The 13,638-nt window shown below is 57.1% G+C and overlaps 1 protein-coding gene across 2 annotated transcripts in view; it reads left to right on the forward strand.

The window, feature by feature from the left end:
• Window positions 1-13,346, forward strand: part of SDK2 (sidekick cell adhesion molecule 2) — a 287,007-nt gene extending 273,661 nt beyond the window's left edge. For both annotated transcript variants that reach the window (XM_047756656.1, XM_047756657.1), the window contains one exon: window positions 10,297-13,346. In XM_047756656.1, the coding sequence (XP_047612612.1) occupies window positions 10,297-10,650 (354 nt within the window). In that variant the 3' untranslated portion in view covers window positions 10,651-13,346. The remainder of the gene's footprint in view (window positions 1-10,296) is intronic.
• Window positions 13,347-13,638: the final 292 nt, after the last annotated feature.

Raw genomic sequence — 13,638 nt, forward strand, 5'->3', positions numbered from 1 at the left:
CAGCAGCCTCCCCACAGGCTCAGCCGCAGGGGAGCGTGAAGGCAAAGGGACCAAGCTCAACATAGCAGCTGAGCTTAGCGAGTCAGGGTCAGAATGAACGCCAGAAACGGAGGGCTGGGTACCCTGGACCCCCAAGGATGGGGAACAGTGTAGCCCACTGAGGCTTTAAGCTTTGGAGGTTCAGCTCTGAGTTGGATCCCGGCTCTGTGGCCCAGGAGCCACGGGCGTTAGGGATGTACGAAGTGACGTCTTCGAGCCTCAGTTTCTCTCCCCGTAGAATGGGCCCATGGCTCTGGGAGGAGAGGTCGCTGAGATTGAGGCTCAGAGAAGCTTAGCACGGGGCCTCCTGCAGGGGAACCACTTCTTAAAGGTCAGCTCTTAATATGAAGAAAGGGACGATGCCTTTGGGTGACACAGCCCTTTAGAGAGGCTACCGTTAGGTGGGCCACGCAGAGACACTCTGTCCCAGGCTCTGGGGAGAGGGGGTTGAGTGTGTTCCGGTGACGTGATGTCACAGCCCCTCCCCCCGCCCCATCTGCCTTGGCCGAGCCTGGTGGTTGCCGAGGAAGGAGGGCAAAAGGGCGCTGTGTCCCACGCCCTGGACCTTTCTGCTGGGTCCTGGGAGAGGATGAGAAGGAAGAAGTGCCAGCAGGGAGTGGGGCGATTGGCCGGGTAGGAGATGCCAGCAAGCCCGGGATCCGGTCACAGCCCACGGACTGAGGGCCTCAGGCTGCTGTTTTATTCAGCTCCTGGGTTACCAACGGGCTTGGCAGAGCCGGGGAGGCTGCAGCTGGCACCCCAGCTCAGAGCTGACAGGGACAAGACACCCCAACTTCGCCTGGTTTACATGAGGACTCGTGATTGAGGTCGTAGCATCTTGTTATGAGTGTTGAACTCTGCGGCCACGTGTGTATGGGGGCCGTGCTCCCCTGAAACATGATTTTTCTCTCTTTCTCCCCAAAGATGGTGATGAACCTTTGGCTTATAGGTACCCCAGGTAAAACTGAAAAAGATAAAGAGATGCTCTGTGCCCATGGGCTGCTTGAGCCCCACTCCCATCTGCAGAGAGGGCAGCATGATGGTCCAAGAACAGGGCTTCCCGGACGCTCTGCTCTGCTTCCCTTGACCTTCTGCTCAGGGCATTATTAATCTCCCCTCATCAGCTGAGCGCCAGCCTTTCAGGGAGGAAGCCCTCTGCGTGCAGGAGGTTGTGCCCAGTGTTTCCAGAACTTTCTGTGGCCATACCTCCATGGTCTGGCCATGGGATGCAGAGCTGGTCTCTGAGGCCATGCCAGGGCCCTCGGCCTTGAAGAGGTTGCTGGGAGAAGAAAATCCCCCTCCCAAGAGCATCCCGCTCCCAAAGTTACCCCAGCGTGGCCCGAGCGCCTGGAATCCTCCGTTTGGCTGTTGGTCCCATTTGTTCAGAACAAGCCCATCACTTGAACACTGTTTCCATAGCAACCAGTCATCCCTCCAGGGAGCGGGTACCCTAGAGAGCGGAGGCTTCCTGGTTCCAGAATGCCCAAAGAGAGGACCATAGCCCAGACGTGGAGCTCCACCTGCAGAGTCTGGGCTGGTTCAGGGTTTGATTGGGGGCTGGGTTGGATTGAGCTGGGTTAATGTCCCATGAAGCTAAGTCCCATGAAGGCAGGGACTTGGGACAGTTCGGATCACTGCTGTATCCCCAGGGGCCTGCACAGCACAGGGATGTGGGCACTCTGTGCCTATGTGTTGAAAGCATGAAGGGGTCATTGGCGAAGCGAGTCGGGCTAAACAGACTCAAGACTCAGACTCTAGAGAGTCAAAGATTCATGGTTGTTATGTTGTTCCTTTTTAACCAGCCTCAGATCTCAGATGTTCCAAGAGACCCTTCAAAGTAACACTGGTGACAGTGGGCCCCACCCCCACCCCCATCCCCCCCAGGGCTGCATTCAGCATCACAAGTGCCTCACACCAACCCTCCCAGGCGGCCCTTAGTGTCGTCTTTATTCTCCTGATGGGGAAACAGACTCCGAGCACTTAAGCATGTTGGCTCAGGTCCAACAAGCAGAGCGCACAAACCCAGGATCCCAACTCCCAGATGGGTCCCTCGGCCCTACCCCTGTCCCAAAGCCAGTGATGTCGCCCCCACAGCAGACCTTTCTGGAAAGGCTTTCAAAACCGGCTGATGAAATAGGCTTGAGAATAAATAACTGGATTTTCTAGAAAATAAATAATTAGGAGTTCCTGTGGTGGCACAGTGGTAACGAACCTGACTAGTATCCATGAGGACGCGGGTTTGATCCCTGGCCTCGCTCAGTGGGTTGAGGATCCAGCATTGCCGTGAGCTGTGTGGTGTAGGTCACAGATGCAGTTCGGATCCCATGTGGCTGTGGCTGTGGTATAGGCTGGCAGCTCCAGCTCCGATTCAGCCCCTAGCCTGGGAACCTCCATATGCTGCGGGTGTGGCACTAAAAAAGCAAAAAAAAAAAAAAAAAAAAAAGACAAAGAAAGACACCCTAGCAGCTTTGGACCTCGGATCACTGGGGTGATTGTCTACACCCATCAGAGGCTGCTCTGAAGGAGAAGACTCCCCCCCACCCCGGAAATCGGCAGCACTTTGCGGTTGGCGTGGCTCTGGGCTTGAATCCCAGCCCACCTCCTCCTGACCCCGGGATGGGGAAGGGGGCCCTCCAGCCCTCACCCACACAACGCAGCAGGATAATCTATTCCAGGGCCGTTGCCGTAGTGCGTCCAGTGCCAGACTCATCATCCCAGGGGCCCTAGAAAAGGCAGGCAGGACCATCTGGGTCTGTTCGCTCACTTGTTCTGGTAAACCAGGCAGTTGGTTTTAGGGTCATGGCAGGTTATCTGAGATCCAGGAGGCTACTGTCAGAGCCGTGGCATCTTCAGAGATGGAAGGGCCCAGGAGGACATGAGAGGTTCAGCCATGGGTCACCCGTGTCCCCCCAGCCCCAGGGCAGTGGTGCCCTGTACCTTAGTTTCTTTATGTTTTGTTTGGCTGTGGCATGCAGCAGCTTGATGTGGGATACTCCGTCCCCAAACCGGGGACTGAACCCGGGCCATAGCAGTGAAAGCACCGAGTCCTGATCACTAGACGACCAGTGAACTCCCAGCTGTGCGGTGTTAAAAAGTTGAATCGCTTTCACTCCCCGTTGGTAAAGAGCCACCTCCCTGAGCCCCTACGTGGCACCAAGAGGACCCTGCTTCATGATTCTGCAGCGACAAGCGGGGTCGGTTGTCCGGGGTTCAGGGGCTGTTCTTCTGTGCCCCCTGGGCCGAATTGGAGTTTGCGCCCAAACAGCGTCTGTCCGGGGAGGTGAGGGGCCGCTCCGGTGGGCACAGGGGTGAATGGACTCTGATTTCTCAACATTCCCTCAGAGGACGGGAAGGTGATGGAGACACGGCCCTGCCCCCCAGGGGCTCCCTGTGGGCCTGGGCGAAGCACTGGAGGCAGAGCAGCTGGCCTCCCTCAGATGCCCTGTTACAAACATTAACTCCCGTGAGAGGCAACTGGAGAGCACGCCAGGGTCTGGAAGGTACAGCGGGTCCCCAGGAGTGCTTTCAATTCGGGGTTCCAGGTGGATGCCCTGTTAGTCCCGCCCACGTGGGTTTCTGCCAGGCTACCTCCCTAAGGGTCAGCAGCCACACACCCTTCAGTCCGTCTCCTCTGGAGACGGACCAGCTGTCTCTGTGATGTCCCCGCCCTGCCCCCTTGACAGTGATGTTTGCGTATCCTGCCTGATTGATATTCCAAGTCAGACCACCCAAAACTCACCCTCTGAAGCTGGAGGAGATCTGCCCAGCCATTGCCCTATGATTTGGTAATAAACACAACGTTTCTTATAAACAAGCACACATGACGCGAGGTGGGAAAGGCCATGATGGGACTGGGGGAGTGCGGGGGGGCTCTCCCCCAGAAGGCACGTGGTGGGGTGGGCCTGGGGACCACGTGTCTCCGTCTTGTCTCAAGGGGATACAGGAGAATGGGGTTCCAGACAGGGAGACACATAAGGGCTGAGTTTTGATGGAACTTCTGAAAACAAAGGATGGCCATGTTCCAACTCCATTTTCAAGGACAAAAAGTAAGAGCCAAGCTAGAAAAACCACAGGGTTAGCTCGCCAGTAAACCTCAGTGGAAAAGAAATTCCATGCCAGGGGCAAGCCTCTTCTGATCAACATGCAGTTCTTGGTGATAATCCCGGGCAGCCCCTTTAAGCGCATTATAATAGAAGTAAGCCTGTGAGAAAGCGTAAGGAAATTTACAGGACGTGTTAGGTTTTACATGCTGTTTATTAAACACCCGATCAGAATAGTGAACATTTTTGGAGCCAGGAATGGCTCTAAGGGTTGTTGGAGAATGGCACCAGTTAACCCCCAGTGCGTTCTGCGAGGCTTGGCGACATCTGTGGCCACACGCAGTTTGGGCCCTGCGTGGCAGCTGGGAGGGGTAAGCCTGGGTTTTGCGCTCCGTGGAGCCCATGCATTTATTCCTTCCTCTGTGCATTTATTCACTTTGTTCTGCACCCGCCAAACATTCCTGGGCCCTGTTTTCATGCTACAGCGCTGAGCCAGACTGACTCCTGTGAATGTTCCGTTATGGTGCGTTACGTTCCACAGGTCCATAAACAATCACGTGTTTTCATTTCTTGCTAAAACCCTGTGGCACCGCAGGAACTACCTTCACGAGGAGAGTGGCTTCCTGTTTCCTGTGGTGCAGGGCCAGATAAAGCCCTGCGAGGGGTCCTGGAGGAAGGTCGCATTCTCCGGGAGGCACAGAGGGCTTCCTGGAGGAGGTGGCATGGGATTGGTTGGTGCACAGGAGGGAGCGGGGCGAGATTCTGTCGGCTGAGTGGTGGTGGACGGTTGTATCTATCCTGTGTCCGTGTTCTGCCTTCGGTCCATCCGGGGGGCCATGGGTGGCATAGATTCAGTGAGGCCCGTGTCCTGCTTCTCCGTGATGTGACCCACACAGGCCCTGGGAGCCCCAGCTTGTACCAAACTAAAGACACTGTGGGGGTGGAGGGGGGGCACTGAGCACATCCGGGAAGAAGGAGGTGCAGTTGTATGTCAGGCTGCATGTAAGCTGCGGGCCAAGCCCTGTGGGTCATTCAGGCTCATCTGACATGTAACGCAGTAGGGGGACCCCATTTAACAGGTCGGGTAACAGAGGCTCTGAGAAGTCGGCAGTGTCCTCTTGGTCACAGAGCTCAAAAGTGCAGGCGGTGAACATTCACCTCCAGTCCCATTGGCTCTGCTGCAGCCTGGCCTCGCCCAGCTGCTGGCACAGAGGAGATGCTGACAGTCAAGCCTTGGCTGACCCTGACCCTGACCTCGCTCTCTGTCCCACCCCCACTCCGACTTCCGTCACCGACAGCTAAGGGCAGGCACGCAGTGGCTGTCACTTGACCTGTCAGGGCACAGGTAGCCTCTGTGACAGTGTGTCTGAACTGACCTTTTTTCCAAAGATGTTCCCGGGAGATTTCCAGCTGTTTTAGTTCAGGACGCCCGGAACCCCCAAGAAAATTGTGTCTCAAGGGGGCGTCAGCTGAGGGAGCTCCTCGGGAGGCTATAGCCCATGCAGGAGGGGCCTCGGGTTCAAGGGTAAGGATGTCCACAGACTCCCAGCCAGGCTTCAGGCTGGACCTGGGCAGAGATCCCCTGGGACGACCGGTGGGGGAGGGGCTCCCGCAGGGGTGACCTGTCACAGGGCAGCACACTCCTGCCAGACTTCCTGAGATTCAACAAGATAAGGGCACCCTGCCTGGCCCCAGGCTCTCAACACCCAGGTCCTCAAGCCCAGGGCGGTACCAGCCCCATCACCAGCTGAGCCTGTTTCAACCCTCCCGGTTTCTAGAAAGGATCAGAAAAGCAAAAGGTTTTCCTTTGCTTCCTCGCTTTTGTCTGGCCCCTTCTCCAGGGTCCTCCCTCCCTCCCGATGGCCCCCACCCCGCTCCCATCTCCAGGCCTGGCGTCTGTGCCCCGCCCCCGACCCCCCCCCCCCAACTCTGGTAATTGCTGATTGAGTGGCTTTGAGGAGCTGTTCAGAGGCCCGGGAGCTGAAGCCGTCGCCTGATTGCCTGGCAGCCTGGAGGGACTACCCGTGAAAGGCTCGCTTTGTGCCGGGCCAGTTACTGGGAAGCTGCATTCAATTACCGAGGGCTGTGTGAGAGCTGAAAGCCGGATGGGGGCCCCAGGTCCCCCTCGCTTTCTTTCTTTTCTTCTCACCCCACCCCCTGCCAGAAAAGAAACAGATGTTCTCCGAGGTGGAGGCCCCGGAGCTGAGAGGGGTGTGTGCACAGACCCCTCCTCCGGCTTGGAGAGCTGGGGGAGGGGGCCGACCAGACGCCCGCCCCCCGCCCCTCCCGCAACCAGGGCCTCCTTTGGCTCCCAGCTCCGCCTCCTCTGGCTGTCTCGCTTCCACCAGAATTGCCACCCCCACAGGGTGTCAGGCACACAGTAGGTGGTCAGCAGATGGCAGGAGGTGATTTGGATAAATGGGCTTTGGTCTGGGCCAGAGAGGCCTGTTCCCCAGCCTACCAGTCACCCTTCACTCTGGGGGTGGGAGGTTTGGAGGGGAGGTCAGGGGCTGTCTGAGCCCTGAGTCAGCTCCCCCATCCCCGACCCCTCCTAGGGGGGCTTCGAGGCCCCTCCTCACCCAAACCCACCTTCACCTTCACCCTAATCATACCTTTTACTCTGCACATCAACTCATGCCATCCTGTGAACTGCAGGGAGTGACCCATTTTACAGACAGAGACACTGAGGCTGAGAGAGGCTAAGTGCTGGGTCCAAGCGTACCTGGCTGGTAAGGGACAGAGTCTGAACCTCACCACCGCGCCCACTGTCCCCTCTCACACTGGAGACTCATTCACTCCCAGGCCTAGGGCTGACTCAAGTTCTAGAACCTCCAGCAGTGATTCCAGCCAGCTGGTGGGTGTGCCCTCTCAGAGAGCAAACCTGCAGGCCCCACCCCCCAGCCCTCGTTCACAGACCTTCACTGCTCTTGGACCAGAGGGACCCCCACCCCGAGCCTCCTGCATCCACACAGCCCGCTGGGACGTTTCCTGCCTCTGGGCCTGCCTCACCGCAGCCCAGGGCATCAGGTGCCCTCCCCTTGACCCCCTCCTCCCCACTCTTGGCATATGGAACCTTCCAGTCTGTGGGGGCGGGGACAGGGGCTTTGTTGCCTCCTGGGCTGGCAGCTGGGCCGCAGGCAAAGAAAGGGCTGGTATTGTGTGCTCTGCGTCACTGGAGAACCGTGAGGGCTGTCCTTTGTCTTGGGCTGCCTGCTCTGCCCGCCAAGATGATTGGGGTTCTGGGGGTGTCTGCTGGGGGTGGGGGGTGCTGAGGAGAGGAGACTGGGGGGCGGGGGGGGGGAGCAGAGAACAGGAATGAGTAGATCAGCCAGGGAGGATTTAACCCTCACGGGAGGGCGGAGGGGCTCTCCTTCCAGACAAGAGCGTGCGAACTTGGAGCCACGGCGGCTCCGGAAAACCAGGCAGATCTGCCTTCGGACCCAGCTCACCGTTTCCTTGGGCAAAACCCTCACCTTCTCATCCACCCTCCCTCCGTGGCCCTAGTGCTACAGCACAGAGGTGTGAAATTTCAATATGAGAATGCAAGTCGGGGTGTTTCCTGCGGAGACCCTGATCCAAAGCGGGCAGCATTTTAGCTCTGTGCCTTGCGCCTGTTTCTCTCGAAGGTGTAGATGCCACGAAGGACTTTGAGTTCCTGCGAACGACTGCACATTCCCTGTCCTGCAGCTCAGACCCTTTGGGCAGCGCTACCTCTCTTTACCTGTGGAGCGTTTTCTTTACCCGTAAAGCACGTGACCACCCCAGACACAGTGTATGGTGCTCAGTGGGCTGCAGGCTTTTCCCAAAGTGTATTCTACTTAGGCTGCTAGGATCCACGGACTACTGCCTTCAAGCACGTTTTCGAGGGGCAGAGAAGAGACAACTTGTGCACAGTCGGCTGAGCTGTATTCATTGGGAGTGTGCTGTTCACGAAAATCAGAGTGCCTCTCTTCCAGAGAGTTCTAGAGGCCTTCCCATCTGTTGTCTTATTAGTTTTCAAAACATTGCTGGGAGCTTGAGGTGGGGGAAGGGCGACACGATGTTTTTAGCTCCGCGATTCAGAGCCGGATGCTGCTTTACTTTACAGCCCAGATTGACTCTTGTCCTGATTTCCCCCAGAGGCGGGGCACGTGCCAAAGACGCCAGAGTATCGGCTGTTTTAAGGATAATTTCATTTGTCTGTCCCCTGCCCTCCTCCCCAAACTTCGGAGTAGTCATTGTGTGAAAATTCAGAACTCTGGTTGATATTTTTCGCGTGCTTATTTTATAACCGAGTGATGCTTTTATCTGAGATCACACAGGCGAGCACCAGCATTTTGTTCAGCACCAGGAGCCTTTAAAGCTCTTATAAGCTGGTCCTGGCTTTGTCCCCAGCCACACAGGGGCTGGACCAGGATTGGAAGTCAGTAGGTCGTGCATGAACCTCTATTTTAAAACATGGGTTTGTTGGCGTTCCCGTTGTGGTGCAGCGGAAATGAATCCGACTAGGGACCATGAGGTTGTGGGTTCCATCCTTGGCCTCATTCAGTAGGTTAAGGATCTGGCGTTGCCGTGAGCTGCAGTGTAGGTCGCAGATGTGGCTTGGATCTGGCATTGCTGTGGCTGTGGTGTAGGCTGGCAGCTGTAGCTCCGATTAGCCCCCTAGCCTGGGAACCTCCATGTGCTGCAAGTTCGGTCCTAAAAAGCAAAAAAATTAAAAAAACATAAGTCTGTTGTTATTTGAGTATGAGGAGACCAAGAGATCAGGACACGCCTGCTGTCGAAAAAACTTTGTGGACTTCCCGCTGTGATTCAGGGGGATCAGTATCAGTGGCCTCTCTACAACACCAGGATCATGGGTTCGATCCCCAGCCTGGCGTGTGGGTTAAAGGTTCCGGCACTGCCACAGCTGTGGCATAGGTGGCAACTGTGGGTCAGATCTGAACCCCGGCTCAGGAACTCCATATGCCATGGGTGTGGCAAAAAAGAAAAGAAGTACAGAAAGTAAAAAGGCATGATGAATTCATTCTCAGAAACATTATGCGAAATGAAAGGAGCCAGACGTGAAAGTCACATATTGTATGATTCCATGTCTGGGCACTGTCCAGAGTGGGTAAATCTATGGAGACAGACAGTGGGGTGGTGGTTGCTCAGGGTGAGGGTGTAGGGAGGCGGTTGGGGAGGAAGGAATGGGAAGTGATTGCTTCGGGAGTACAGGGTTTTTCTTCGGGGTGATGATGAGAATGTTTTGGAATGAAAAGAAGTGATGGAGTACCCTGGTAGCTTAGTGGTTAAAGGATCTGGCGTTGTCCCTGCTTTCGCTCGGGTTCGACCCCTGGTATGGGAACTTCTGCATGCCACAGGCGCAGCCCAAAAATAAAAAAGAAGTGATGGTTGCCCAACACTGTGAATGTACTGAATGCCACTGAGTCGTGCACTGGACCCTGATGAACCTTTCGTGAATTTCACTTCAATTATTTAATTTTATTTTATTTTATTTTATTTTGCTTTTCAGGGCTGCACCTGCCGCATATGGAAGTTCCCAGGCTAGGGGTTAAATCAGAGCTACAGCCTTCAGCCTATGCCACAGCCACTGCAACGCCAGATATGAGCCGCATCTGCGACCTGCACCACAGCTCACAGCAACACCAGATCTTAACCCACTGAGTGAAACCAGGGATCGAACCTGAATCCTCATGGATACTGGTCAGATTCTTAACCTGCTGAGCCACAATGGGAACTCTACTTCAATTATTTTATTTTTTGGTCTTTTTAGGGCCACACCTGTGGCATATGGAGGTTCCCAGACTAGGGTCTGATCAGAACTGTAGCCACTGGCCTACACCACAGCCACAGCAACGCCCGATCCTTAACCCACTGAGCAAGTCCAGGGATCGAACCTGTGTCCTCATGGATACTAGTCAGATTCCTTTCCGCTGAGCCATGATGAGAACCCTTCCTTCAGTTATTTTAAAAAGCTTAGAATTCGGGTCTTCTGATTCACACCAAGAGCCCGCAGGCTCTGTGCCAATACTGGGGTACACACTTCATATCCATCCTGTGCCCTGAAGGCATTTAAGAGAGTGCTGTACTCCCTTGGCAATGGGGGGACTCAGGTGCCCACCATCCAGGGCTCCGAAGACCCTGGGCAGAATCTGTGCCTCCGTGTGCCTTCCAGCCCTGACCGTGCTGACCTGTCCCCCAGGGCCACTGACACCCTGATTCTCTGTCCTCCCAGGGAAGCGACAGCGAGTATGAGGTCGACTCAAGCCACCAGAAGGCCCACTCTTTCGTCAACCACTACATCAGCGACCCCACGTATTACAACTCCTGGCGACGCCAGCAGAAGGGGATCTCGCGGGCCCAGGCCTACAGCTACACGGAGAGCGACCCGGGTGACCCGGACCACACCCCCCTCTCCAACAGCAGCAGCGCCCAGCAGGGCAGCCTCTTCCGGCCCAAGGCCAGTCGGACCCCAACGCCCCAAAACCCCCCGAACCCCCCGAGTCAGCAGAGCACCCTCTACCGTCCCCCTAGCAGCCTGGCCCCTGGCTCCCGGGCTCCTATCGCAGGATTTTCATCATTTGTTTGATGTCGTCGTCATAGTGGGAAGAGGAAAAAGGAAGCAGCAGCACCCAACTCCCCTCCCGCCCCTCCCCGCACCGCCTGCCAGAAAACAAAAACACCAAGAAACCAAGTCAACTTTTCACCTCCTGAGTTTATTTTTCCAGAGATTCCAGGGCCAGCAAAGCCAGTGTTGAGAAGGAGGGAGAAGAAAACCAAAACGATGTACGAGGGGCCAGGGACGGCTCGGCTTCGAGATGGCGGGGTTCGCTGCCTCTTGGGGGGTCTGAGCAGAGTAGGGGAGGCGGCTGCGGAGGACGCACGAATGCAGTGGGTCCCTGCAGAAGGAGGGCAGGAGGGAGGCAGAGACTGGAGGGCTATGAGACCTGTGTGGCTGGGGGGTGAAGAAGCTTCTGGATGTCCAGCTGGCCGCCCCCTTCCTACCTGTGCTGGAGCCCTGGGCCCACTGCTGGCTGGTGCTGTGCCAGGGCTGGCATCCGTGGGGGCAAAGCTCCCCTCCCTCCCACCCTACCCTGGGCAGCGCTGCCAGCCCTGTCCTTACCCCCCACCACCCCCTCCCTTGCTCAGCATCCCCACCAAGCATTTGGTTTATTTAGGAAAATGAAACCAGCTCAAGCAGGAGAATTTGCCTAGCTAGCTCCTTACTCCTAGCATGCTTTTCTGTTGGAAATCGGAGGAAGAGATCCCCTCAGGGTAAGGGAGGGGTCCCCCCCCCGCCACTGACCCAGCCGTCCCTTTACTTGAATTCTCTTTCCCGAGCACAGACTGGGAGAGAGAAACTCGGGGACAGGGGTAGGGGCACTGGCCCAGCATCACTGGGATAACTGCGTGGAAGGCAGGAAGGCTGGACCCAGAAGGAGGAAGCTTGGACTTTCCTCTTTCTTCCAATTCAGGGACCACCTGTCTCTCTCCTTAAAGGGGGAGGGAAAAGAGAGCTACTGAGACGAGGAAGGGCAGCTTGCGTGGGGCTGGGGAGCTAGGTGAGAGCAAGGCGTCCCCATGGCAGCCACATCCCTGTCCCTGGAGAGACACCGTCTCTCTCTCACACACACACACACACCTTTCACTTGCATGGAGAAGGGTCCAGAGAGCCTCTCCAAGAGAAATCCCTTTGGGGCCTCCTAGCCCACAGCACATTCACTCTCTTTGCCCCTTGTTCTTGACCCCCCGCTGTGTCTAAAACCCCCGCCCACTAAGTCCAGGGGCACAGGAGCCCAGAGGGGTGCGCCCCGTCTCCTAGCACCCGATTTACAAAGCCCATCCTAACCCTCAGTAAACTCTTCCAGACTCGGCTCAGGCTGCCAGGCCTTGGAGCGAGGAGGGGCCCCATCCAAACCGGACATAAGCTCCCGAGATGCACAGCCCGGCCGGCCCGGGGACAGGTCAGATGGGACCCAGGGACAAGAATAGCCGATGGGAGGCAGAGCTTTTACACACATGCAATCTGCGCCGAGGAATGTTCTTTAAAAAGCCACTTCTGGTGGCCTGGATCTTCCCATCTGCTCAGCCCTTCCGGGCGCAGAGGTTTAAGGAGGAGCCTTTCCAGCTAATTCCCTGGACTGTCCCAGGCCCCTGGGTGCCCTCAGGCAGCCCTGCAAAAAAACGGCCCACCCCCACCAGTGCCTCTGGGAGAGGAGGTGGCCTGGCTGGGGCATGTTCAGTTCACCTTGAGGCCCCTTAGTGGGGCAGGGCTCGCTGGGGGTGCCAGGCACAAGCATTGCTGCCCCACCCTGGGGGCCATGCCCCAGGGGGTGCGGGGAAGGATGGAGGGTTTGGGAAACAAGCCAAGGAAAGAAAGGGCCTGTATCCCTCCCCACGGGCCCCAGATCAGGTGCATGGGATAGAAGCAGGGCCAGGGGCCTGAGGAAAGGGTTCACCCCCGCCCTGGGCTCCTCCACAGGCACTAAGACCCCCAGGATACATGATGGGGAGAGGCTGGAAGATAGCTCCGCAGTCAGGCTGACCCAGCTCCTGGGTCCAAACAGCAGCTTCTCCACTAAGGGGTCCCTAAAGGGGATCACAGCCTTTTCCCCAAGGGAGGACCCAGGCCTGCGGTTCCTTGTAGGCATCTGGCGTCTGCAGCCGCCCAGTGTGACGGCACTGTGGCTGCTTTCTCTCTCCTCGTCCTCCTCTCTCTTTTAAACAACCTCGTCCTTTTCTCTATCTGCTGTGTGTTTAACCACTTAAAGCCGGTCCTGTTTGACATTAAGAACTTCTTTTTGCTTCGCCCAGGGAAGGATGGGGGTGGAGGAAGCAGGGACGGGTAGGAACGCTGTGTACACACGTGTATATAATATATTTCACACGAGGCCACATTCCCTTTGCCTTTCGTGAATCACCTTGTGCATTAAAACCTTCGCCCCCCCCCCCCAAGGGCTCGTTCACACCCAGGCTGACACACGTGCACACGTGGGGCGGGGCCCGGACACACTGGGGCTTGCGCGCCTGCGTGCTGATGGACGCAGGATGCAAGTCGTTCGTGTGTCGGCACGCACGGAGGGCTCACGTGCCTCCCGTGTGAGGCACAGGCAGCCTGAGTCACTCCCACGTGGGGCGAGGCCCTTGCAAACAGAACCCTTAGAGGCGGGGGAAGGCAGGGACCCAGCCGAGGGAGTGGGGCATCCCACCCTTGGTCCAACCCCCCCTCCACCGGAGATGGTACCTCCACCGGAGATGGTGCCTCCACCCCCCCCCCAGCCACATCTGGAAGCCCAGGTCTCCAGCGGTGGAGCACTCCATTGCTAAGAGGACAGCTCTTTGCCCTTGTTTACATATCTGCCGGGGCAGTGGAGCCCCCCTGAATCTGGCTGCGTGGCACCCCCCCTCCCAGGTCCCGGGCGCCTCCCTGAGCTTTGGTTTCTTGGGCCAGTGATGTCAGCAGCCCCGTCTGTCCCTGTGACGCCACCCGAAGCAGGTTCACATCGGGACACTCACTGCCTGACTCCTTCGGCTTCGCCTCGCTGTGCCCTGGGCAAACCTCCTGGCATTGCACCTG

Source organism: Phacochoerus africanus, chromosome 14, assembly GCF_016906955.1.
Source record: "Phacochoerus africanus isolate WHEZ1 chromosome 14, ROS_Pafr_v1, whole genome shotgun sequence".
NCBI classification, from domain to species: domain Eukaryota; kingdom Metazoa; phylum Chordata; class Mammalia; order Artiodactyla; family Suidae; genus Phacochoerus; species Phacochoerus africanus.